This window comes from Sorex fumeus, unplaced genomic scaffold (genome assembly GCF_029834395.1).
Source record: "Sorex fumeus unplaced genomic scaffold, SorFum_2.1 ptg000036l, whole genome shotgun sequence".
NCBI lineage: Eukaryota > Metazoa > Chordata > Mammalia > Eulipotyphla > Soricidae > Sorex > Sorex fumeus.
This window is the reverse complement of record NW_026606093.1, coordinates 11,079,687-11,106,585: the sequence shown is the minus strand read 5'-3', so window position 1 is coordinate 11,106,585 and position 26,899 is coordinate 11,079,687. Positions and strand designations below refer to the sequence as shown.

The 26,899-nt window shown below is 38.5% G+C and overlaps 1 protein-coding gene across 1 annotated transcript in view; it reads left to right on the top strand.

Annotated features, from left to right (window-relative positions):
* Positions 1 to 26,899, top strand: part of NELL2 (neural EGFL like 2) — a 457,184-nt gene that overhangs the window by 194,260 nt on the left and 236,025 nt on the right. The window contains exon 12 of the mRNA XM_056117742.1: positions 2,577 to 2,705. Coding sequence (XP_055973717.1) covers positions 2,577 to 2,705 — 129 coding nt within the window. The remainder of the gene's footprint in view (positions 1 to 2,576; positions 2,706 to 26,899) is intronic.

Genomic DNA, 26,899 nt, shown 5'->3' with positions numbered 1-26,899 from the left:
TAGGGTACGCTTTCTCTCCTCTGCTACAGGTATGTTAGCAACCAGAGCTGCCACAGTCCATTGCGCCTGCTCCAATTTATAAAATGTTTTTTTTGTTTTTAGATTTTGTTTGTTTTTTTGTTTCAATTTGGTGGCACCGCTCCAAGTCTCATCTGGTCCTGGGAATACTGGATTTATGCCTTGTAGGCTGCTTAGGTCACTGGAGCGTGGGCAGCAGGACTAGAGACAGGTGGTGCTGATGAGCAGAGGTCAAACGTAACAACTTCCTGCATATTAGTTGTGAGCTTGACCCATTTGTGCTGTATCTCCATCTCCCTGCCAGAGAGTTTGAAAGATATCAGGCCATGAAAGAAAAATTAAAATGGAAAAGCTATTTGAAACAATAAGGCAAAATTATGCAGAGAGATCTCAAATATGATGCTCCATATATCTTGAGAGGGTTGTTTTTATACAGTAGCTTTTTTGAAAAAAGATCCTGGGGAAAGGATCTCTTCTTAAGAATTTCTTTTTGTTTCTTTAACTTTACAAGTTCAATCTTCATCAGAAAAATTGAGATTGTGAGAAACTTGTCAAACAAATATTATGTAGTCTAGTGTTTTACAGGTGGCTGTATATTAGCCATAAATTGACTATAGGTAATTTTCTGGTCTTCATAATTCTCTTTTAATTTTAATAAGTCACTTATTCATTTTAACTATTTGATAACACAATTGCACTTTGAGAGCATCATAGCATCATGTTTTTGCGGCCCGTGCTTTACAAATTATAATTGACTGTACATTGTAGTTACTATGATGGATAATGTGTTTTAATTCTGGGATGATATTCAAAATCATCATTATGGGCACCAACCAATTCAAATAGACTCAAACCATTCTGCTGTACCATATATGCTTGCCTGTTCTAGCTTGTCCCACATTTTAACTGTCACATATTCTGTGTAATTTTATTAAAGATAGATATAATTACAATTTAGGAATTCCATCTTTATGCTTTTCTCAAGTATGAGTCTTCTTGGATGAGGGCAGCTTATTCTACAGTACATGAGGTATATTATAGTCTTTTTTCTTCTATACATAGACAGAAATAGTAATTCAATAGTGTGAAGCTAAATAGCTTATGCATTAGGCAATTTTGAAATTACTTAAATGATGTGTAATCATGAAATTTCCACTCAGTCTGGGTTGTAGTGTTCACTTCAGCAACTTAGATGATCTTTGAATAAACTATTCACAAAGGATAAAGAGCCTAAGAAATTACATGTGACTGTTTATAATGTTTATAATATAATGCTTATAACATATCACTGTGTGTAATGTTCCCTTTTTCTTCCCATTCAGAAAGATGATGGGATCTATTAAATTTTTGTAATTCACAAGAACTTTCATTTTTTAGAGTGGACTTACTTGCATATTTATAGGGAAAAAATTGAATGAAAGTGTTGTTACTGTGTTTTTCAGGTATTAAAAATTAAAAAATAAGAATATCATGCCAGGCCGGGGTGGGAAATGGGGGAAGTGCTGGAGAGATAGTGTAGGTGTAAAAGTGCTTGCTTTGTGTGACGCTAGCCTGACTGGGTCCCTGACTACATATAACCCCCTGAGCACATCAGAATGTGTGCCTGAGCACAGAACAGGAACTGCGCTCTGAGCAACACCAGTTGTGGCCCAACTTCAGTCTCCCACAAAAGTATACCCATCTGATATTTTTAAATTTCTTAACTACACATAGGCACATTTCATCGGGTATTACCCAGTGCTGTTGATAATATTCATATAGATTCTCAATATGTTCTCACTGTTTTCTTCTATATTGGGCTGGAGCAATAGCACAGCAGGTAGGGTGTTTGCCTTGCATGCAGCTGACCCTGGTTCAATTCCTCTGTTCCTCTCGGAGCACCCGACAACTACCGAGTGTATACAGCCCCCACAGCAGAGCCTGGCAAGCTCTCCGTGGCGTATTCGATATGCCAAAAACAGTAACAACAAGTCTCACGATGGAGACATTACTGGTGCCCACTCGAGCAAATCGATGAACAACAGGAGGGCAGTGCTACAGTTCTTTCTTGTATATCATAAATTTTAGAATTTAAGAATCTTTCCTTGTTTCAGCCCTGTTTCAGGGCCTTGTTTCAGGGCTGGAGTGATAGCACAGCGGTAGGGCGTTCACCTTACAAGCGGTCAACATGGCCGACCAGAGTTCGATTCCTCCACCCCTCTAGGAGAGCCCGGCAAGCTACTGAGAGTATTCGATATGCCAGACACAGTAACAACAAAGTCTCCAATGGAGACGTTACTGGGCCCGCTCGAGCAAATCGACGATCAACGGGGGGGCCTTCCTTGTTTCAGATATTTAGAGAACCGAAATTAGAATATTACATCCTAGAAAACACGTACGAGGTCAAAAGCAATGAAAAACAGAATTGAGTTAATCATAAGAAACTTTTTGGCAAACACACATATACATACACACACATATATAAAGGTTGCCATTTATTTTTTTATTAGGGAGGCTATTGATTAGAAAAGATATTTTTCATAATCTTATTTACATTAATAGTTTATTTTTTCCTGTAGGCTATGACTTTTGTGCTGAGAGGCATAACTGCATGGAGAATTCTGTCTGCAGAAATCTGAATGACAGAGCTGTTTGTAGCTGTCGAGATGGTTTCCGGGCTCTTCGGGAGGACAGCGCCTACTGTGAAGGTAATCTTTGTAATGATGTGTAGCTCAACTGTAAAAATTTCCAAGGATTACTGCATGCAAAATTTATTAATTTCCCAGGTTGTCTAGTTGATGGGCCCATTAAAAGCAGTGAATTTAATTTGAAGCATATTAATCAGCTAAAAATAATTATCTCTCAAATTAAAGGTTTTCAGCTATCTGCAATATGTCAGACTAATAAGTTTATATGGCGGTTTCCTGAATTAGAACAATGCTTCTACTGTGAAATTGCCTTTTTTTATGATGAGATATGCAGATTGTTCACATATTGACATAATTACTGTGACTTGCAGTAAGAAAAATGGTTAGATTTTTCCCAGACAGTGTTGTGTAACAAAGACAATCAATTAACAGGAAGATAAAGTGCCCACTACTATTTTGTTTGCTGCTGTAAGTGATCTCCATGGTTGTGTTCATGCTTTGTACAATTTATTAAATTGCACCAGAGGAATAAAAAGTGTCTTAGTTATTTTTTAAACTGTTCACTAATATGCAGATCAGTTATTATTTTCTGAAATAATACAGTTACAGTGAGTAGGCTCTTGGTATTCACAGGTACTGTGGTTTTGACTATTTCTAAAGACCTATGAATATATAAGTAGCATTTGTCATTTTTTTAAACCACTTATATTGTGGTACTAGGATTTACAAATCTGTTAATCACACACTTTTCATGCATATATCATTCCAATCACTAAGGCATCTGCTTCCTTTCACTGGTATCCTAATGACCCTCCTGGTGCGCCTTCCCCAGTGTAATCTCAAAAATGTGAAGACATATTTTCTCACTTAGCTAGAGAAATTTTAGAAAAAATTTTAATTGAGATTCTGTTTGTTTCTCATGTACATAATTCCAACATCAAACCCCTCACTAGGGTAACTCATTCCTCTCCCAAGGACCCTTGAACCCCCCTCTCACTTCTACTCCCCAACTCAGTTATGTGGGTCAGTTCTCCCATTACGTTGTCTTTGGACCTTTGTTGCTACTTTTCTGTGTATTTTTAAATCAAACATATTAGAGAGAGAATTTTGTTTCTCTCCCTTTCTGTCTGCCTGACTTCACTCATTCAGCTTCATATCCTCTAGTTCCAAAACTGTGGTTTCAAATGACAGTTTTTGTTTTTTATTTTAGAACTGCAAAACATTCCATTGTGTATCTATTCCACTACCTCTTCTCTAGGGTGCTTAGGACGTACTCCCTGACTCTTCCCTCAGGGATCACCCTAGTGGACTCATCTGGAGTGTGCCAGGGACCAAACCTGAGTCAGTTGCATGCAAGACAGGTGTCCTACCCTCTGTACTCTGGTCCAGTGCTACAACTTCTTGATCCATCTTTTGTTGGGCATATGGGCTCTTCCCATATTTTGACCATTGTACTAAGTGTGGCGATGTGCACATATACTTCTGAATTAATATTTTTGTGTTTTGGAGATATATACCAGGAAATGGTGTTGCTGCATTGTATGGCATTTCTGTTCTCTTTTTGGATAACTCTCCAGATTCCTTCCCACAAAGGCCGAAGCAGATGACATTCTCACCAACAGTGGGCAAGGGTTCTTTTCTCGCCACAACCCTACCAACAGTGGTTGTTTCCAGACTTTTGCATCTGTGACATTCTCACAGATGTGAGATAATATCTCATTTTGTTTTGATTTACATTTTTCTAGGCATGAGTGACAATTAGCACCTTTTCCTAAGCCTCTTGGCAATCAGTGTGCCTTTTGGGGGAAGTGTCTATTCATATCCTCACCCCAGTTATCTATGTGCTTGTTCAGTTTTTCCATTGTTGATTTTGTGAGTGCTTTAGAGATATTGGTTATCAACTCTTTATCTGCGGTATTGTGTGTATATATTTTCTTCCTTTTAGTAGGGTTTTTTTAAAACAAGATTAGATTTTTTTTTTTTTGCTGGGCAAAATATTTTTAATTATGTGAGTCTTCTTTTCCAGATTTTAGGGGTTTCTTTTGCCATTTTAAATATATTGCAACTTTTTCTTTGTTACTCATATTGAGTAAGTTTTAGACTATTATTTTTCAATCAGTATTTGTGTTCCTTTGCTTCATTTATCAACTTGTTTTTTCTCTTCTTTTTGATTTCTTCTACTTTAATCATTTTTTTTTTTTTTGCTTTTGGGCCACCCCTAGCTGTTGTCATGACTTACTCCCGGTTCTATGCTAGGGATCACTACTGGCAGGCTTGAGGGACCATATGGGGTGTCCAGGATCAGACCCAGGTTGGCTGCATGCAATGTAAATGCCTGACTCACTGGACTATATCTCCAGCCCCTGTATTTCATCCTTGAGCTCATGGACTTAGTCCTTAGCTTCTGCCATTCTGCTGTTGAACTTTTACCTTGGATTATTTTAGTTCAGTTACTCTATTCTCGAGCACAGTGTTCTACTGTGTGTGTTTTTCATTCATATATTCTTATTATTTCTCTGCCCTTGTTAAAATTCTTTTTTTTGATCTCCTTAATTCCACACCATCAATAGAATTGCTGCTTTACAATCTTTCTCAGGGAATTTTAAAACTCTATGTTGTTTGAGGTCACTCCTAGACTTTATCCAGGTTAATTTCTCCATTTCTTGTTATTCCTTAAGCTACACAAGGCCTTAGGCAGAAGATCTGTGCTTGATTTGGTGTAAGCAGTGCCGAGGGGTGGGTCGTTATTTAAAATTCTATACAGTGAACATGGCTTTGAGTTTGTGTGTACATGGATATCATCAGGATTTCTAGTCCCAAGTTACCGCTACCGCAGTTACAGCATACGGGCCTAACAGCTTGTAATGTGACTCGAGGTTCACAATTGCAGGTATACCCGGAAGTGGCTGCTCTTTTACACTCCCCTGAATTTTGGAGGTGAGAAGCAGCTAGAAGAGCTGTGGTTTTGAATGACTAATTGCAAACTTTGAGAGGTATCAAAAGAACTGAATTTGCCAGCTCTGGGGAGCACCAGAGTGATGAGTTTAAGCGGACCTGAGGATTGCCCTGTGGTCTGACATTGGACTGTTTGGCAATGCATTTGGCATCACATTTGAGCAAGAATAATCTGGCACCAAGTGTTGAAAAACATGCGTGCCCTGATGCATCTGTGAGCTGTTTTGACCAGGTCTGGATGGTGACTAGTCTTGCAGAATGGTGATTGTTTCTCCTCCTGTAGACACACACACACACACACACACACACACACACACACACACACACACACACCCTCCCCAGCGTGTAGCTGGGTAATGTGTGTGTGGAGGTGGGTTTGCACAGGAGCCTGAGGGCTCAGTCACTGAATATTTGTTTGGGGCCTGAATAGATCCTAGGAGGACACAGGCTGTCCATGCTAACTGGCTCTGGGAGTCTCACAGGTGTTTCTGATAGCATGCACGTGGCCAGCTTGATGATGGTCATTTCTCTTCTAGGAGGACTGAAGTCTCTTTGGCCAGGTTTACATAAACACCACCTGGCCTCCAGGGTGCTCTGGTTTTAGCTTTGGGTGAATGATGCTTACTTTAACAATTTGCTCTTTCTTTCTAAGAAAAAAATATCTAAATGGCTTTTTTTTAGCAAGTTGGAGAGGGCACTGAAATAATGTTGGTTCCTAGTTCTGGATATGCCTTGGAGTATCTTGCTTCTGTTCCAGTGGTTTAAGAGGATTGTAGATGACTGGAGACCAGTTGTTTTGTGTAATCCATCCTGTTTCCTAGGGACAGGTCGTTTGACTGCGGTAGGGCGTTCGCCTTACAAGCGGCCAACAAGGCCGACCCAGGTTCGATTCCTCCGCCCCTCTCGGAGAGCCCGGCAAGCTACCGAGAGTATTGGATATACCAGACACAGTAATAACCAAGTCTCCAATGGAGACGTTACTGGGCCCGCTCGAGCAAATCGACGATCAACGGGAGGGCCTTTACTTACTTACTTACTTACTTTATCATAGTTTAAGATAGTTATAGTATTTATGTTTTAGTCATTCAGAGCAGCTGAACCACACCCACCGCCATGGCAATAATGTCCCTCCACCACTTGCCCTAGGTTTCCTCTCATCTGCTATCCTCTCCCGAACATTATCCCTTCTCCTGTTGGCAAATTTATTTATTTTGGCATAGCTTCAGAATTTTTTTCCATTGGATATAGTCTCTTCCCTTGTTTTTTTTTTATTTAAGTAGTACAGATCAGTTTATTTGGTGTTTATCTTTCTGAACCACTGTGCTTGATATTGCACTTTGCCATTCAATTTATAACAAAATGCAAGATTTCATCTTTACTTACAGCCAAGTAGTATTTTGTCGTTTATATTTGACACGGTTGCTTTGATCCCCTCAACTGCTGCTGGACACTGTGTTTCTAATCTCAGCTCTTATTCTATTCCATTGGTCTGAGAGTCTACTTTTATTTCAATAGCACTCAGGTTTGAATACAGTTAATTTAAAGAATTACTTGGTATACATTGGTAGTAGTTTTACAATATTGCTTGGTATATGCTGTTTCCAGGAGTTTTGAGTGGATCTTTAAGGCCTTGTACATATTATAGCATGTTGTTATCTTCCAATAGTATTAGTTTCTTTTCCAATTAAATCCACTTCATTTATTTTTCTCGCGTAATTGCTATAGCTAGGACTTCTAATACCAGGTTGAGTAATATGGGTGAGATTGGATATACTTGCCTTTTGTCTAATCTAAGATGAAAGTCTTGATTTTTCATCACAGAGTATGCTATCTGTGGATTTGTTTTATAGGACGTTTACTATAGCACAGCGGGTAGGGCGTTCGCCTTACAAGCGGCCAACATGGCCGACCCGAGTTCGATTCCTCCGCCCCTCTCGGAGAGCCCGACAAGCTACCGAGAGTATTCGATATGCCAGACACAGTAACAACAAAGTCTCCAATGGAGACGTTACTGGGCCCGCTCGAGCAAATCGACGATCAACGGGAGGGCCTTTACCTTTTACCTTTACCTTTACTATATCAAGGCAGTTTCCCTCTATCCTGTTTTGTTGATGTCTTCCAAGATTCCATTGTATATATTTAATCAGATTCCAATTCCCTATTCAGACAAAAACCAAAATCACCCAATTCCTCTCTGAATACAGACTTTATTTAAAAGAGCAAACATGAGGCTGGAGCAATAGCACAGCGGGTAGGGCGTTAGCTTTGCATGCGGCCAACCTGGGTTCGATTCCCAGCATCCCATATGGTTCCCCAAGCACCGGCAGGAATAATTCCTAAGAGCATGAGGCAGTAGTAACCCCTTTACATTGCTGGGTGTGACCCAAAAAGAAAAAAAAATGAGCAAACATAAAGTAGCGCCCAATTATACTTGAAACTACTGCTATCTCTCAAGAGCATTCCAGCATACCGAAGGGAAAAATATCACCAACTTTGGGAAGCATTGATTTCTTAGTGTGTGTTCTTTATGTTTACTTCTGTTGATGAGGTATATCACATTAATATGTCAGCACATTTTAAGTCATCTTTGCTTTTTTTGATCATGGTGCATCATTCTTTTCTTTTTATATGGTTTTTCTTCTTTTGGTATCAGGGTATTGTTGGCCTCACAGAAATTGGTACTGTTTCTGTTTTCTTAAATTTTCTGGAAGACATTGTTCTGGATAAGTAATAGATCCTCTCTGTAAATCCTCCAAAAAATTCAATTGTGAAACTCTCTGCAACTTGTCATTTGGTTTGGATGAAATTTTTCAGTGGGTAGTGACATGCCTGCCCTCAGCATATTTGGGTTCAATCTGAGGCATCCCTTGTGGTCCTCTGAGCCCTTCAGGAGTGATCCTTGAGCACAGAATGGGGAGTAATCCTTAAGCACTGCTAGATGTGGCTCCAAAACACCGCCCCCTACAAAATATGTTTTCATTCTTGTCTCAAATTCCCTACCAGAAATTGATCTCTTTAGGTTTTCTATTTCCTTTGCTGACAATGGAAAGCTTGTGGCCTTTAGTCTATGCAAACCCTTTGGAAATCTTCACCCATCCTTCATGTCAAACACGTATTGGTATCAGGTTGATTTTGTTTAATTTGGGATAGGCAGGAGTCCTTCAACCCAATGAGGTTCTTCCTTCAACTCGAAATCCTCGGATTTTTGGAGGATGTACCAAAAAATTTAAGTGGTATGTGTAGGTTGTGTCACAGGATTCCCAGGAACTTTGGGGCATTGTCAGTTTCTCTCTCTTTTGGTGATTGACAGCATGGAATGTCTGAGAGTTTTTTTCTGCCGCAGCTATGGCTGGCTGAGAATTCACGTGTTGACAGTTAGCATTTTTCCCTTCTTCCCTACCTGACCTGGCTACATTAAGACTGATGATACTTCTGTGCACAAAAGTTTATATTCTACTGGGGAAACAGAATAACTGGACAAAGATTGAAATAGAGACGATAGTTTCAGGTACTAACCAATAATAGGAAGAAAAGAAAGCAGGCTTATGAGATAAAGATTGAAAATTCATTTAGATGCTGAGATTAGAAAGAACCTTCAGCGCTAAATGGTCAGGGTACATAGTGAGAGCTGATGATCAGGAAATAGCGCAGAAAAATCTGGAGCATAGCATTCCAACCAAAAGCATCGAAGGTGAAAAAATCCTAAGGAGACTAATTTGTATATTTTGGAAATGAAAGAAATATGATGTGATATAGTCAGAAGAAATGCAATTGGAGAATTTGGAAAAGGCCAAATAATGTAAGAAAGCTAATAAAGGTTTTACATTTGTCTTGAACAGAAGAATGACACATAGGACACTTGAGTCCATAATGAGTTTCACTAGAGTGTTCAATGAACTCGAGATTTGGAGGTAATTGCAGAGTGCAAATAGAAGGAGTGTTTGGTGGGCAAAGATATTGTGCTCTAATAGAAAAGAGATTTGGAGTTAAATATTTGGGAAGATGTTCATGATATGCTTTGAAAATTGGGCTAATACTGCTATAGTGAAACGGGACTGGGCCTTGAATGTAAAAATAGTATATACAACTATAGATGTTTATGATGCTAGAGTTTTTTTACTTAGAAGCTTAAGAAGATAGTTTTGGGGGTTCTAGTGATAGTATAGTGGATAGAATGCTTGCCTTGCATCTCGCTGACCAGAGTTCAGTCCAAATGGTGCCCAAACCTGGCTGAGTACAGAGCCAGGAGTAAGCCTTGAGCATGGTTGGGTGTGACCTAAAACAACAACAATGAGAGAATAACAGAGTTTGGGTACCCTATGCCCATTATATGGAGCTCAGGCTGGTTCCTCACTGGTCCTGTCCCTTGATGTATTGTGTATAGTATAGATGTACAGTCTTTGTAATCTTCATATCTTGATGATCTCCCTCAATGTCCCTGTGTTCTTGATGCTTGGTGGTTTTAATGCCCCAGTGATCTATTGCTGATGCCTTGTGGCTTAACTCTTCTTGCTGGTCCTTGCTGCTCTATGTCCTTTTAGCTTTTCTTGATCCTCCACCTGTGTACATGTGGGAAAGAACTACTACCTTTCTGCACTCCACCTGAGCACAGGTGAGGGTTCAGGGAGGATGCAGTCTAGCTCGTGTCAGTGTCTGGTCAAAAAGGAATTCACCTGACATACACCTGCCAATTAAGAGTTTTTATTTATGTTTTTCCCATACCTCACTATTCCATTATTTAATTCACTATACCTCATGTGGGTAAGATTCCATGTGAGTAGTTGGGTTTAACTAGGCTATCTGGTGTCCTTTTACCCCCCTCCCCCTCACCTTTTCCACCATTAAAATAAGGCTTGCAGATTGTTTATTGTAAAACATCACTGAAAAGGAGATCAAAGGGATGAATATAAATATTTGGAGTTTGAACAATAAATAATGATATTTTCATTTATTTAGACATAAATATATTCAAGGAAAGAGGTTGGAGATATAAATTAAATTATTTGTCAATTCAGTCACTGCAATCAGTTGAAAAATTGGTTTAATCTTTGCAGTAAATCACTCATTTTTAATCTACGTGTGTATGTGTAGTGTAGATTAGTAGCTGTTTCCATCTTAAATGCATAAAACAGAGCAATTATTTACAAATTTTATTGTTATTTATGTTATTTAAAGATGTAACCTTCAAAAATTAAGATCACAGATCATCTTGTTATTCGTTGATTGCCTCGAGCAGGCCCCAGTAACATCTCCTTCATCCTAGCCCTGAGATTATATTCAAGGCTCTTTAGGAGAATGAGACCCATCATTGTTACTGGTATTTGGCATATTGGGTACGCCACGGGGAGTTTGCCAGACTCTGCCGTGTGGGCAGGCTACATTCAGTAGCCTGCCAGTTTGTCAAAGTAGGAATGAGATGTCATAATAAGATGTCGTGCGGCCGACATTAAGGTAACAATGGAAAATTTATTTGGCAAGCTTAAGGGGTGGTTGGGAAAATGGAGACAATATTGGAGGAAGGTGACAGTGGTGGTGGGATTGGTGTTGGAATATTGAATGCCTGTAACAAATCACCATCAACAACTTTGTAAGCAACAGTGGTTAAGTGAAGTGGGGGAAAATTTGTTTGACTTATTACAGAAGTCTGAATTTTTCATATTTGAGGAATTTCTGATTTCATGCTATTAACAAGCTGCACAGTATTCTAATCAAATTAGGTTTCCTTCTGATTATTTTTTTCTAACTTTAGGAGTATTTTGAATTATCGGTAATATCACAAAAATGTATTCTGTCATATAAGTTGTATAACATCTTGTCTTCAAGAGAGTTCTATACGTTACATATAATTATCACACGTAAAAATCAAATAAGTGATAATTTGAAAGTAATATTAATTTTATTTACTAATTCCATGATATTGTTTAAATTATATTAATTTAAACTATTGATTTTTACTCCTTGTTTATCATGCATGCTTGATAAAGGTTTAAATAGCATGAGCATTCGCATGAAAGTGGATTTTTCCTGAGCTCATGGGTTCCTTTATTTTTTTTTTTTTTGAGTTAAGTTTAAGAAGTTAAATTTTACCTACCCCCATCTGGAGTAGCCCAGCAGAAACGGCCTCTTGCAAAGTCCAGGGCCATTTCTGCAGCAAGTTGCTCAGGTCCGAGATTTGTTTGTGTGTCTCTGGATCATGGCTGAATGGGAGAATCTCGAACCCTAGCAACTTGCTGCAGCTATCTCTTCAGACCCTAATTATTAAAATTTTAGAATTCCTAGAACATGTAGCTGTAAGAGTGGCTGCACAACATTATATTGTATCCATAACAAGCGATACAAAACACATTGTCTAGCATTGCCTTTTTGGCAAGTATGAGTGGTGGTGGGACTGGTCTCGAAATATCAATGGTAACTAAAGTAGAGAAAGAGAATATTGTGCAAATTGTCTGCCACACCGGCAGGGGGGAGGTGTGGAATGCGGGGGTGGGGGTGGTGGTGTGGTGATACTGGGGATTTTGGTGGTGGAAAACATGCACTGGTGAAGGCATGGGTGTTTGATGACTGTATGATCGAAGCTCAAACATGAAAGCATTGTTACTGTACTTCCCGGTGAATCAATTAACAGTCACAGTCCTCCCGTTGTTCATCAATTTGCTCGAGTGGGCCCTTTAACATCTCCATCGTGAGACTTGTTGTTATTGTGTTTGGCATATCAAATACATCACGGGTAGCTTGCCAGGCTTTGTCATGCAGGCGAGATACTGTTGGTAGCTTGCCGGGCTCTCTAGAGGGGCAGAGGAATCGAACTTCAATTGACTGGGCTGGCTGCCACAAGGTCAATGCCCTATGGCTGTGTTATCGCTCCAGTCCGAATGAATTTAAAAAAAAGTTAAATTTTATTATCTAGTTCAAGTAGATGAGCCTGAGTCCCTCATTGGTGTCCAGGCCTCTCCTTTTACTCATGTACACTGTAGTTTATCTTGTCCCTCCAAGCCCAGTCATGTACTAGCCTCCAGTCTAAGGTGGGCTGGTTGTTCCAAAGCTGTTCCCTATCCAGTGTGTGCTTTCCTAGTCTGGAATCTTGTCTCTGTGACTCTGTATCCCAGTGACTTTTCTTATCCAAGTTTCCCTTAGTCTCCAGCTATGGGTGGGTGAGACCCCTGCTGTCCTGCTGTCTGTCTAGAGTAGGAGCCCTGCCCGGTTCTTTCTGTCTGTAGATGAGGACTGAGAGAAGGAGGGGTAGGGGAGTCATGGGAGGGAGGGGGGAAAGAGAGGTTATTATCTCATTATAAATTTTATTATTATCATTTATCTTTTTTATTATTATCATTTATTATTATATATCATTTATTATTATCATTTATCTTTATTATCATTTATCTTACTATGTATTTTGATTGGATACCTTTTCTATGCGTAAGATTTAAAGTGACCAATTAACTAGTTCACCTGGCATTCTACCTTCCACATCTACTGTAACACTGGTAAATAGTGGAGATAATTTATTCATTTGACAATTTTTTTTTTTAGTACCTACCTTGTTCAAGGTTTCTGCTTTACTTGAAATAAGGTTTCATGTTGACATTACTGAGGTTCTCTTAGGCAACAAAGATAACGAATAGATGCTTACCAAAGAATTAATTGCAAATGTATGTAGTTCCCTAAAGGATAAATAGATTATCAGAAAGTCTGATTTGCATAGATAGATGGTGGACTTAGGGAAAATTTTGCTTGAATTTTATGAAATCTGAAGTGAAAATTAGCTAAGCATAGAAGGATGGGGAAAGAATAAGGTGGAAGAATAAGCATATCTAAAAATCTTTAGGTAGAAAGAATTTAGTGAGAACTCAAGGAGAGTAGAGTAAAGTGAGAGACATCTGATGAGACTGAAGCCGGAAGCAGGACATCCGAAAACTACACATTTCATGCTATGAACAAGAATGCAGACTTGGAATGACCTGTTGCAGTTCCCTTAGAGTTTAAATCAGTCCCTCCACCTGAAGAGTGAAGGAAGATGTGAGGAAACCTGTGAATGGATCCAGGGTGATGTGCCCTAATCCTGGAGATGGAGATGTGGATACATTTGAGAGCATTTGACAGTAGCTGATGGAGAGGTACATTCTGGAGGTTGATACTAAACCTTCTGTCCTAAGAAATAGACAGAGATAGTGGTTCTGTTCATGTAAGAACAGATTGGATGAAAATTCATCATGTTGAGTAGCTAATGAGACATTTCAGTTGAGTGACCAGTTGAGTACTTGGATAGACAATTCTAAGAAGTTTAAACCGTGCATAAAATTTATATACTTTGGCATATAAATGGTAGTTATGAAAATGGAAGATATTACATAAATCTTTTTGAGAAAGCATATTTAGTGTCTTATTGAAAAATTATAATTTCTCCAACAGTTAAGCATAATCTTTTTCAGAATAGTTCTTTACTGCATCATCATCTAAAATTTAAAGCAGTTAGATCTTTTGTAGTTTTTATTATATTTTTCTGACATTCCACTATCCAATCTTGCATGAAGATCGCCATTTTTTCAGATTGTGTATTCAGGAGTCATTTGTTTGATGAGTTTTTGCAGTGCATAATTGTTAAGGATTATAGCTGTGTCCATCTAACAATACATAATATTGAAGAAAAAGTTTTATAACTGTCATAGTTCTTCCTTAAAATTGCCAATATTGTTGTATCCAAACATTTGACATTACAATAAATGCAGGAAATGAGCTCTAAATAATTAAGTTATGTGTATAATTTGATATTCCATATAGTTATAGAAGTTGGTCATCAGTGCCATATTAAGGAATTCTGAAGTTTGTGAGACATTTCTTCATAATAAGAAGATTTGTAAGATTATGATATAATCTGAAACTCCTAAATGAATAATTCCTTACTGATAGCAATTTTTTCCTGGGCACATTCAGTTCTTTTCATTCTAATTCCTATTACTAGATAATATGTTTTGTACTTCAAGTCTTGGTACTGCTGTTCCTGATCAGTAAATTATCTGACTTGTTTGTCAGGGAATCTTAAAAATAGATTCACTGGGTACTACTTGGGAGTTTCCCCTCAAAAAAAACAAATTAATAAACAAAGTATATTTTTACCTGGAGGAATTTGAGGGCTTTTGGGTTACAATCACTGGTACTTGGGGGTTTGGGGGGGGGGGATTGTGGGGGAATAAGGGGCCTGGTATCGGCATCGGGGCTGTGCTTATGCAAAGTCTGTACCCGGACTCATAAGCTAGAATTTTGTCTATATTTTCTTCATTCACTGTCACTGTCACTGTCACTGTCCTTCTGTTGTTCATCGATTTGCTCGAGCGGGTCCAGTAATGGCTCCATTGTGAGGCTTGTTGTTACTGTGTTTGGCATATAGAATACATCACGGGTAGCTTGCCAGGCTTTGCCGTGCGGGCAAGATACTCTCGGTAGCTTGCCGGGCTCAAACCTAAATAATAGAAGATGAAAACTTGTTGTTTGCTACAACTTGGATAGGAAGAAATAAGTCAGCAGTGCTAGGGGTGGGCTGGGGGGGCCTGGGGGAGAAATTAATGCCTGATGATCACAGAGACAAAGAATGTGAAAGACCAATGGCATAAAACTCAAATCCTTGATTTTTTACAACTGAACTGAAGTGACCAAGCCTGAGGGGGTTTGGAATACATTAGAAGTTGCCTGGGAATAAAGGTCAGGGTGTTGGCACATTGGTGACATTAGAGATTCATTAACTTTAACAGAGGGAACACACAGCAGGAAAGCATGACTTTTTGACGTTTGAATAGGATTGGCTCTATAATACTATAATATTGAGTTTGAATCCTGGCATCCCATATGGTCCCTGGGACCCACAAGGAATGATCTCTGAGCTCAAAGCCAGAAATAATTCCTGAGCACTGCTGAGTGTAGCCAAAAAATTAAAACAAAACCAAAGCAAAAATATGTTACATCAATAATGATAATTCATTATCAATATAAGTAATAAATAAGTAAGCTAAGCTAGTAATATGAAACCCTAAATCTCACAATAGTGATATTTGGGTACTTCCATGTCTAAGAAACCGATATTTGAAATGAGAAAAAAGCTAATAAAGCCATAAAGCTAATCTTGTACTAGCTGAGGATCTCCATATATATATGTATATATATATATGGGTTTATATATATATATGGAGATATATATATGTATGGATATATATGGATATGTATCAGATAAGTTCACACTTATGGGTTCACACGTTTATGGAGATCAGAATTCCCACCATTTGTTATTTGTTATCTTTAAGCTAGATAATCAGAATTATTATACTACAACTAGTGTTGTGCTAGGGACTGTCTATATATTTCTAGACTCCAAAAACAGAGAATGGAGGTCTAATTTCTGTTGGCAGAAGATGGCTATCCCAGCCCCCCAAAATGTGAGGGAAATTGACTTTCCTGTATACTTGAATTCTATTTAAATCTTCGATCTTTTGGTAACATCATCACTAAAAAATGTTGTTATTTTCTCATACAGATGAGGGCAGATATTCTTGTTTAGTCTTCACATCAGTGTCAATCTTTTCCTACAACAACATAGCCTGTTCAACTGTCAATTGTCAACTGTCCTCCCGTTGTTCATTGATTTGCTTGAGCGGGCCCAGTAACGTCTCCATTGTGAGACTTATTGTTACTGTGTTTGGCATATTGAATATGTCACGGGTAGCTTGCCAGACTTTGCCGTGCAGGCGAGATAACTCTCGGTAGCTTGCTGGGTCTGTTAGTGAAGCAAAAATAGTTTCTATTAAAATAAATTAGAAATATGTAAGAGGAGAGAAAGAGAAGAGTAAGTTCAAGAATGTGCTCAAAGGGCTGAAGTGATAGCACAGCAGGTTGGCCTTGTAACCGGCTGATCTGGCTTTGATCTCCAGCATCCCATATGATCCCCCAAGTACCGCCAGGAGTAATTCCTGAGTGCAGAACCAGGATTAACCCCTGACATTATTAGGTATGACCTAAAAAAGAAAAAAAAAAAAGAAAGGGGAGTGATCGCACAGTAGGTAGGGCGTTTGTCTTGCACGTGGCCGACCCGGGTTTGATTCCTCCATCCCTCTCGGAGAGCCCAGCAAGCTACCCAGAGTATCTTGCTGCATGGAAGAACCTGGCAAGCTCCCTGTGGCATATTTGATATGGCAAAAACAGTAACAACAATAACAATAACAACAACAACAAAACAGTAACAACAAATCTCACCATGGAGACATTACTGGTGCCCGCTCGAGCAAATCGATGAACAATGGGGGGGCAGTGCTACAGTGCTGCTTCAAGTCCCCTTATTTAGTTACCCTGTTTCTAGCATCTCTCTACCTGCTACAAAACCAAGATTCATTCTCCAGATCAACAAATACCATTTCTTCTACTTAAAAGTCTTGTTGCTCAGAATATTAAGCTCAATTCAAGCTCAAATTCCTTTGTCAAAGTTCCAAAGCTTTCTGTCACCTGGCCCTATATAGTTTTTCATCCATTGATCCGTACTTTGCTCATTTATTTCATTCAAGGAAATTTGACTGTGTGGGAAAGAATTTAGCTTCTGGCCTCAAATTTATATGTTGAATTCTAATACCGAGTGCTATAGAGTGTGACTGTATTTTAAACAGGGATGTTGTGGAAGCAGTAAGTGAAATGAAGTTATACTAAATCAGGGTAACTCTGCACTCAGGAATCCCTCTTGGCGGGTTTGGGGGAAACTTCTGGGACGCAGGAGATCGAACCCGGGTCGGCTGAGTGCAAGGTGATATATTGCCTTTCCCACTGTACTATCGCTTGGGTCCTTGAATTCGTGGCTTAGTAAAAGTCATACTTAAGTCCTTTTTCTGACTGACTTATTTCACTCTATTCACATTCCTTATTTAAGGAACCTAAATGTTCTTTCTATTTTAAGATTAAATATTGTGTATCTTTTTCGCATTCATTTGTGAGCACTTGATTTGCTTTTAGCTTTATTTTTATTTTTAAATTTTTATTAGTGAAACACCATGAGGTACAGTTGTAGACTTACAAATTTTTGTGCTTGGGTTTCAATTATACAATGATCAAATACCCATTCCTCCACCCTCCACCCATTTTCTACCACCATGGGTCCCAGTATTCCTCCCATCCCCCATGCCCCCCATCCCACGCTGCCTCTGTGGCAGGGCATTCCTTTTTGTTCTCTCTCTCCTTTTGGGTGTTGTGGTTTGCAAAAGAGGCATTGAGTGGCAATCCTGTTTGGTCTATAAGCATGCTTCTCCCATCCTGGGAGGATCTTCCCAACACCCTTTATTTGGTGCTCCCTTCTCTATCTGAGCTGCTGTTACCCCTCGAGTGTGCGGCTGGCCTCCAAGCCATGGAGCAAACATTCTGGTACTAATCTCGGCCACTCTTGGGTGTTAGTCTCCTATTTTGTTACTTTATGTTCCCCAGATGAATGCAATCTTTCTATGTCTATCCCTCTCTTTCTGACTCATTTCAATTAACATGATACTTTCCATGTAGTAGTGAATAAATGTGGGTGTACTTATAGGGGTTTTCTTTTTCTTTTCTTTCCCTATTTTGGTTTTTGGGCTACACCTGGCAATTCTCAGGGTTTATTCCTAACTCTCCTCAGGGGTCACTCTTGACATTGCTCCAAGGACCATATGAGGTGCCAGGAATCAAGCCCAGGTATGCTGGGCAATAAGGCAATGCCCCACCAGCTTTGGTGTCTCTCCAGCCCCTTTCCCGGCAGTTGTTTCTCTTTTGCTTTCTTTCTCTGGGTAATTTTATTTATTTATTTTTGTCACACCCAGTTGTGCTCAAGGCTTACTTCTGGTTCTTGTCTCAGGGATCTCTCCTGGCGTTGCTTTGGGGACCATATGACATGTGCAGGGGATTGAGCCCAGGTTGGTGATGTGCAAGGCAAGTACCCTAGCAGCAGTACTATTGGCCTCTGCTTTTTCATCAACCCGATACTTATTCAGAATCCATAATTATGTTGTTTAGTGTCCAGTTTTTTTGGGGGGTTCCTTTTTTTTTTGTTATAAATCCTGGGCTGGAGCAATTGCACAATGGGTTGGGTGTTTGCCTTGCATGCGGCCCACCCGGGTTTGATTCCTCCGTCCCTCTCAGAGCCTGGTAAGCTACCCAGAGTATCCCGTCTGCATGGCAGAACCTGGCAAGCTACCCGTAGCGTATTCGATATGCCAAAAACAGTAACAACAAGTCTCACAATGTAGATGTTACTGGTGCCCTCTCGCCCAAATCCATGAACAATGGGACTACAGTGCTAAGTGCTTTTTCTTAAATAAAAATAAGTGGGGAGGGGAATAGGGATTTGGAGAGAGGGAAGGGGCACTATGTGACCACATCTTATGAATATGAAATCAGAGATTCGGTAAAAAATTTACCATCCAAGGAACATTAAAGATTGCCAGCAAAAAAACAGAAGGTAGAGAAGAAGCATGGACAAGATTGGGTTTCTGGCCTGTGGTTTTGGCCATAGTAAGTTTTTGTTGTTTAAGGCCCCAATTTGGGGCAGTTTATCTTAGAAACTTAGCAAACTCATATAATGTGACTAAAATACTCATTATAATCCAATTATCCGTGGTTTATTCATCCTTCTAAATTCTACTTACTATGTTATTTTCTTTGAAGATTTGATTATGTATTAGCTGAACATAGATTTAATTTCTCAATATCATTTGAAACTTCATTTGAATCTCATCCAAGCATGTTATTTTGTATGGGTTATTTAGGACTTATTTACGATTAACTAGTTTTATATGTCATAGTTACATACTATATACTATATTAAGTTATTATCACACTTATAAAATGGGTCGTGTATTTCTTGGCTTTTTAAATTTCTTTGAATTCTCCCACGCTTTTAAAATAGAATAAATCTAGAATTTAAGAAATGTATATTGGTGGTCTGAACTGCTTAGATTGTTTAAATACATGGGCACCTTTAAGCTACTTCATTTCTAAATAAGTACTCAGGGCCAGCAATGGACTTATTGAATTGTATTTTTATTGTGCCTAAAAAGTCTGTCAAATTATTTTTTTGGATAAAAGTTGATTTGCTCATATTAGTCTTTAACCTTTTGTGTGGGAGGGGACCCACAGCTTGCTAGTGCTCAGTGCTTATTTCTGGTTTGCTCAGGGCTCACTGCAGGTGGGCTCAGAGAACCACATGTGGTGGCATGGATCAAATTTGGGTTAGCTACATCCCTGTCTGTTGCACTGTCTCTCCATTCCTCTGTTGGCCTTTAAAAGTGAAGATGAATAGTGTGAGAAAAAAAATCTAATTTATAGCACTCATTATTTGTTAAATTACTTGCACACTGCTTAGTGGCACACATAGTAAAAGAATCACAAATCCTAGAATTTTTCTCAGTCTTCACTACTGTTTTTACTGAACACCTTATGATATGAATTGTATTTGTAATATGTGAGCCAATTCATTTGAACATCAAATGTTACGTGTGTAGAAGACACTATTTAAATGCCAGTTAAAGATAGAGACAAAATTCTTCATGAACATTTTCTTAGCACCTGTCTTGAGCCAGACATAGCACAGCTTCAAACATAAAATGTAAATTACTATATTTACATATTTAATTCAAATATATTTTCACCCTTTTTATTAAAGTACTGTCTCCTCCTTGAGCATTTGTGTTTTTTTGCATTGGCTACAGATATTTTTTTCTGCTTTCTTATTTTGGATTTCAGGAGATTCTAGTTCATATATAAAGCAGAACTCTTAAGGAAATAGCATACATTTAAAATTTTTTAAGTAATTGAGATTCTGTGCCTTGTAATAATGTTAATGTTGGTTTCCCATGCACATCCACATGTATCACCAGTATACCATTTCCCTCCTCTGAGGACCCCGGTGCCCCTCACTTTAAACCCTTTCCTCCACCAACTCAATTGTGTGTATCAATTGTGTAGTTGGCCTTTTCTTGCTGCCTTGGAAGAAATCTCTTTCGTTCTGATTGATTTCAAATAGCGTGATCTCCTCTAGTTCTATTCGTGTTGCTGGAAAATTGCATCCTTTCTTAGATCTGCATAATATTCCACTGAATATAAATGCCACATTTTCTTCATCCATTTATTCAAAGTTGGACATTTGGTTTTGGGTTGTTTCTGTATCTGGTTACTCTGTTTCATGCAGCAATGAACATAGGTGTGCATATATTCTTTAGAATGAATGCTTTTGTTTGGGTATAGTTTCCAAGAAGTGCTATTGCAGGGTCCTATGGCAATTCCATTCATATTTTTTGATAGATCTCAGTAATACTTTCCATAAATCCTGAGCAGGACAACATTTCCACTAATAGTGGCTGTGGGTTCTTCTCTCACACAGACAGCCCTTTCAGCAGGGGCTATTTCAGACTTTGAAATATCATCTCACTGGTGTGAGATGATATCTCGTTGTTGTTTTGATTTGTATTTCCCTAATCATGAGTGATATGAGAATTTTTTCATTGCCCCTTGGTCATCCCTGTAACACAGAAATTCTCTATACTTTTCTTTATTCTTTCTTGCAATTGTTTGTCAGTATAATAAAATATACCAACATCAAATAAACAGTTTTAAAAAATACTTTACATACTTTTCCCATGCAATATCCACTCCATTAGAAGTTTTTTGATCATTCTTTATTATGATCTATATAATATGTATTTAAGAAACTTAAGAGATTGAAATAAAATGATTTGCCATACAAGCTCCACAGTCATCTTCAATGACTCAATGCTCTTTGCCAATCAAATGAAGGTGAAGATAAACGAGTGGGTCTGCATCAAATTAATAAGCTTCTGCACTGCAAAAGAATGTTGGCTAGAATAAAAACACACCTCAAATGCCAGGAGAAAATATTTTCCCATTACTCATCTAAGAAGATACATAAAGCTCTTGTAAATATTAACAACAAAATTTTAATCAATCTCTGAAAAAAATGGAAAATGGAGATGAACATACACTACCTGAAAGAAGAAAAAACGTTATCACTTATCAGAAAAATGCGAATCAAAATAACAATGAAGTATCACTTCATACCAATGACAAGAATATGTAAAGTTAATAAAAACATCACTGTTGACATAGGTGTCAGAAAAAGAACCCTTATCCATTATTGATGGGATTGTCAACTCAATCTCTTTGGAAAACAATATGGACACTTTTCAAACAACTAAGAATTGAACTTCCATAGGACCCAGCAATTCACTTCTTCATATATATCCCAAATTGCAGAAAAACTACTATTTTGAAAATACATTTGTGTTTCTATGCTCGTTGTAGCACTATTTAAAGTAGAAAAAGTCTGGAAATACCCAAGTCTCCAAAAGCAATGATTGGATAAAGAAACTGGTATATATGCACAATGGAAACTATTCATCTATAAAGGAAAGATGCAATCATGCAATTTGGTACCATGTGAATGGAACGATAGGGCATCATGTTAAGTGAAGCCAGCCACAAGGAGAGCAACTGATACAGAATAATCTGTCTCATAGTGGGATATAAAGAAATCCAGTGGGGAAATAACAAATGGTCAAGAGATTGAACCAATAGACAATAGTACCTGAGAACTAGTTTACAGAGGTGAGCTTACTAGGTAGTAGGGGTGTGTGTGTGTGTGTGTGTGTGTGTGTGTGTGTATGTGTGTGTGTGTTTCTAGGGGTGTGTTTGTGTGTGTGTGTATGTGTGTGTGTGTGTGTTTCTAGGGGTGTGTTTGTGTGTGTGTGTGTATGTGTGTGTTTCTCCTTTAGGATATGGTGGTGTCTGTGGCGGAAGGATGCTCTCTTGTGGAGGGTCTGGGTTAGAACATAGAATGCATGAAACCTTATCACTGACAATATTGTAAATCAAGTGTTTACAAATAAGAATTCAAATAAGAATCAAAACAAACACAAAAGCAACAACAGAAACAGAAAAAGAACTTATTAAGGTTAACAAAAGTTCAGGTACAAACCATAAGCCCAGTGATCTAATAATGTCATCTATCTTCAAATTCCACTTCTTCCCTGTTTGCTTCTTTGAATTCTCTTATTAAATATATAATTTAATTTATTTTTTATAAATAAGTGTGGCTTACTGATCTTAATTTAGAAATATATTAGCTGACTTTAATGATTGAATGATTCAAAAGGGGAAGGAAAATATGAAGTTTATCCATAATGTACGTAACTGCTATTAGAGAAACTGCTATGAGCTCGGTCCATGGTAAATAACTTAGGTAGGTAATGGGAAAACGAAGTTTTTCCATCCATTCTTTCTTCCTGCTTTGCTTTCTTTGGTGTCACACTAATTTATTTAATGATGAATTCCTGATACAGCCAGCATCATCTGTGTATTATGAACCTTTTAGGAATATAGAGCCAGTCTGAGATGAAGAAAAAGAGGAAGAATGAGTTCCACTCTCTGAATGCAAAACCAGCATAGCAGAAATGCCACTAGAGCTAATGGGATACCTACTATCAGAGATGAAATAAATAACCGGAGAATCTGGACCTGTGGGTTCATTAAGGAATCTAGCAGATACTATAGTTTTTTGAATCCATAGTTAATGATTCACTTTCTGTGGTATATGTTGTAGTTTCCTAAATAGAAAATAAAAATGTTGGTTTTGTATTAATCATAATACTCCAGAAACACAGAACCAGTGTAATCAATTATCTTTCTATCATCTATTTAGATCACTAGGAATTAGCTCATAAGATTATTGAGGCTGAAAAGTTCCAAGAACTACAGTCAGCAAACTGGACACTCCTGAGAGCTAATTGTATTAATTTTAGTGCATGTCAAGAGAAATGAGATCCAAGAGAACTCTTGGTATTAACAGCAGTTTAAAACAGGGAAAACCAGTGTCTCAACTCATTTCCAGTTTCTTCTTCCTAGCCTTTTTGTTTCTGTAATTGTTTCTGTAATTGCCCACTTTAGGGATGACTATCTGATGTGCCCATTTTGGGAAGGACTATGATTGACTCACTCTACCAATTTAAATGTTAATGTTAACATTTCTCAGATCTAGAAAGCTATGGGTGCATCTTCTTTCTTCACTCTCAAGAGCATCAACTAATAAATTAGGAAGGACCTGAATCTGGAGATTCCAGAGCTAAGGATTAGACAGAGGCACTCACTGCACCTCATAGGAAACGCAGACCGCAAACAGAGAACACAGAGGAGACTCACTCTGCACTAAACAGAAGGTGGATGCAGACAGATACTTGGAGACTGTGGTCCAGGGCATGAAACACATATCTTAAAATATCTTCCACAAACCAGGGAAATTTAAGGTAGTCAAAGGGTTGGACCAAGAATATAACACATGTCAATCTGAACCATGATAGCACAAGGAGAGAAGAACTCTCAAGGACTCAATGACAATTGATGTAACCAGGAGGTCTGGGATGGAGAGCAGTAAACTAGGGTAGGGACATTCCCTGATTCAGAGGAGCCAGGATACATCACATAGGCAGGATCCAAGCAAGAGAGACAACAGAAAATAAGCTCTCGAGAGTTCTGTCTCTACTTCTGCCTCTCAGATGGTGCTGAAATGGGACAGAATACCTAGTGTGAAGGATGTGGACACAGCCAGGAGCTTTTGCCAGCCCAGAGCCTATTTTTTCCTTTTGGTGAAGATCAGCACTATTTATTTTTATTTTATTTTTTATTGTCTTTTTAAAATTTTTTATTAGTGAATCACCGTGAGGTACAGTTACAGACCTACAAATTTTCATGCTTGCATTTCAGTCATACAATGGCCGAGTACCCATCCCTCCACTAGTGCCCATTTTCCACCACCAATGGTCCCAGCATTCCTCCCACCACCCCCACCCCGTCCCCTCTACCCCACCCCATCTCTGTGGCAGGGCATTCCCTCTCTTTCTTTTCTCTCTCTCTGTCTCTCTCTGTCTCTGTCTCTCTCTCTCTCTCTCTCTCTCTCTCTCTCTCTCTCTCTCTCTCTCCTTTTGGGTGTTTTGGTTTGCAATGGAGGCATTAAGTGGCCATCATGTTTAGTCTATAGTCTCAGTCTATAGTATACTGTCAGCCCTCATCTCCCATCCCGAGTGGGTCCTCCTAGCTTTGCAGTAATGACTGCAATGGCATCTACATGCCCTCTCCTCACTCTTTTGACGGAGCAACTGCTCAGAGAGAGCTTTAGTATTAGCAGAAATTAAATCAGAAGACCTGCAAGATTGTATCTCCCAGATAATTTAAAATTGTTGTAATAAAGAAACTGAAAGAGAAAGAAAAAAATTAGGAAGGCATGTCAAAATAACATAAATGACTCATCCAGTCTCATCCGGGAAATACAACAAATATATAAAACAAATTAATGGATTCCGAAAGAAGAACAATAGCAATGACTGTTAAAATAATAGAAAATCAGGAGGTGAGAAGCTCAACAAATGAGATAAATACTACTAGAAAAAGCTATGAAAATATGATAGAGAAAATGGAAAACCAAATCAGTGGCTTGAAGATAGTATTAGTTAAATAATTTAGGTGGAAGAAGAGACAGATGTTACTTTGCAAAAATTAAACTTGACAGAATCTGTCTGATGTGATTATGAAAAACAACCCTAAAAATGAGAAGAAGGAAAAGGATAGCTTATTCAAAGGAAGAATAGTGGAAGAACTTCAAAAAATTCAAGAAACTGAATATCTATGGAGCCAATCTCAGCCTGCATTTAAATGCAAAATTTAAATGCAAAAATACATCAGAGTTAAAGTGTGAAGAGTTCAAGACAAAGAAAGAAGATTAAAGGCAACTACAAAAACGAAACAAAATGGGCAAGGAGAGAAACAAAATGAAGTATTCAAAGTCCCCAAAACTAAAACTGTCAGTCAGGATTTCTATATCCTCCAAAACTCTCTTTCAGAGATGAAAAAATTAAAAGCTTCATGGGCATTAAAGGTGTTGTTTTATGCAAATCACAAAAAAGAAAAGAATGGAAAAAATCCCACAGGAAATTAAACAAGAAATTGGAAGAATCAGAAAACTAAAGTAATAATGGCATACTAACATATCAATAATTTTTCTTAAGGATTATGAACTGAACTATTTAAAAATAGTAAGATGATCAGATAGATTACAATGTGAAACCAAACAGTGTGCTGTTTACAAGAAACTTTCTTAATGTATAAAAACAAACACACTTAAAATGTAGGAAATGAAATTTCACTTAGTGAAATGGGAAACCAATAAGAAACAAAAATAAAACAACCCAGATTAAAGCAAACATTGTATGATGTTGAGCACAATAAAATACGTAGGAATTCTTGAAATTTGTGTGTGTGTATATACAAATTTGTATGTGCATACCTATATATATGTATATATATACATATATATGTATGTATGTATCCAAGATATAGTAGCCCCTTTGATTATTGATGTTACTCTCATTCAGAAACAATCTCTTTGACTTACCCCACAAAATATTTGAACAAATGTCTAGTTGTTCAAGTCTAATTAAATTCCAAATAAATTCGACCATAGCAGTTCCACAGTTCCACCTAGGAGGCAGGAGGCAGTTGGACAGGGGTTGAGTGGAGGAGAGGAGAGGCTTTTGTGTGTCCTGTGCTGCCAGGAACCAGCCCAGACTCCCCTGTCCAATAAATACAGCTTTATTGGAACAGGTGACACAGAGAGCAGGACCCTACAGCAAGGGACTGGGTGCTTTCTTGAGATATGCATGAGCTGGATATCAAGATTCAGAGACTATAAAACCCAGCTCCCGGAACTGCGTGGCCGCATTCACGGCCGCTCGACATCTTATTGTCTCATTTCTACATTAGACAAACTGGCAGGCTACCGAATGTAACCTGCCCACATGGCAGAGTCTGGCAAACTCCCCGTGGCGTACCCAATATGCCAAATACCAGTAACAATGAAGGGTCTCATTCTCCTAAATCTGAAAGAGCCTTGAATATGGCACTTAAAAAAAAAATCTCAGGGCTAGGACGAAGAGACATTACTGGGGCCTGCTCGAGGCAATCGAAGAATAACAGGATGGTTGTGATTGTGATTGTGGGGGGGGGGGTTTCTGGCTTCGTCACCCCTCCAGCCTGAGTCTAAGGTTAACAGGGTAGCATTTCTAGAGATGAGGGTACCTTTAGTTCTTAGGAAGCATGCTTTTCTGAACTTTCAACAGGCAGCTAGACCTCCAGGCCACCTTTTGTCTCATTTTCTCGCTGTCCTAGCCATGGGGTTTTTCAGTTCTGCCTTAGATCTATCATCCTACCATGTGAAAAAAGTTGCCAAATTAAACAGCTTTCAGCAT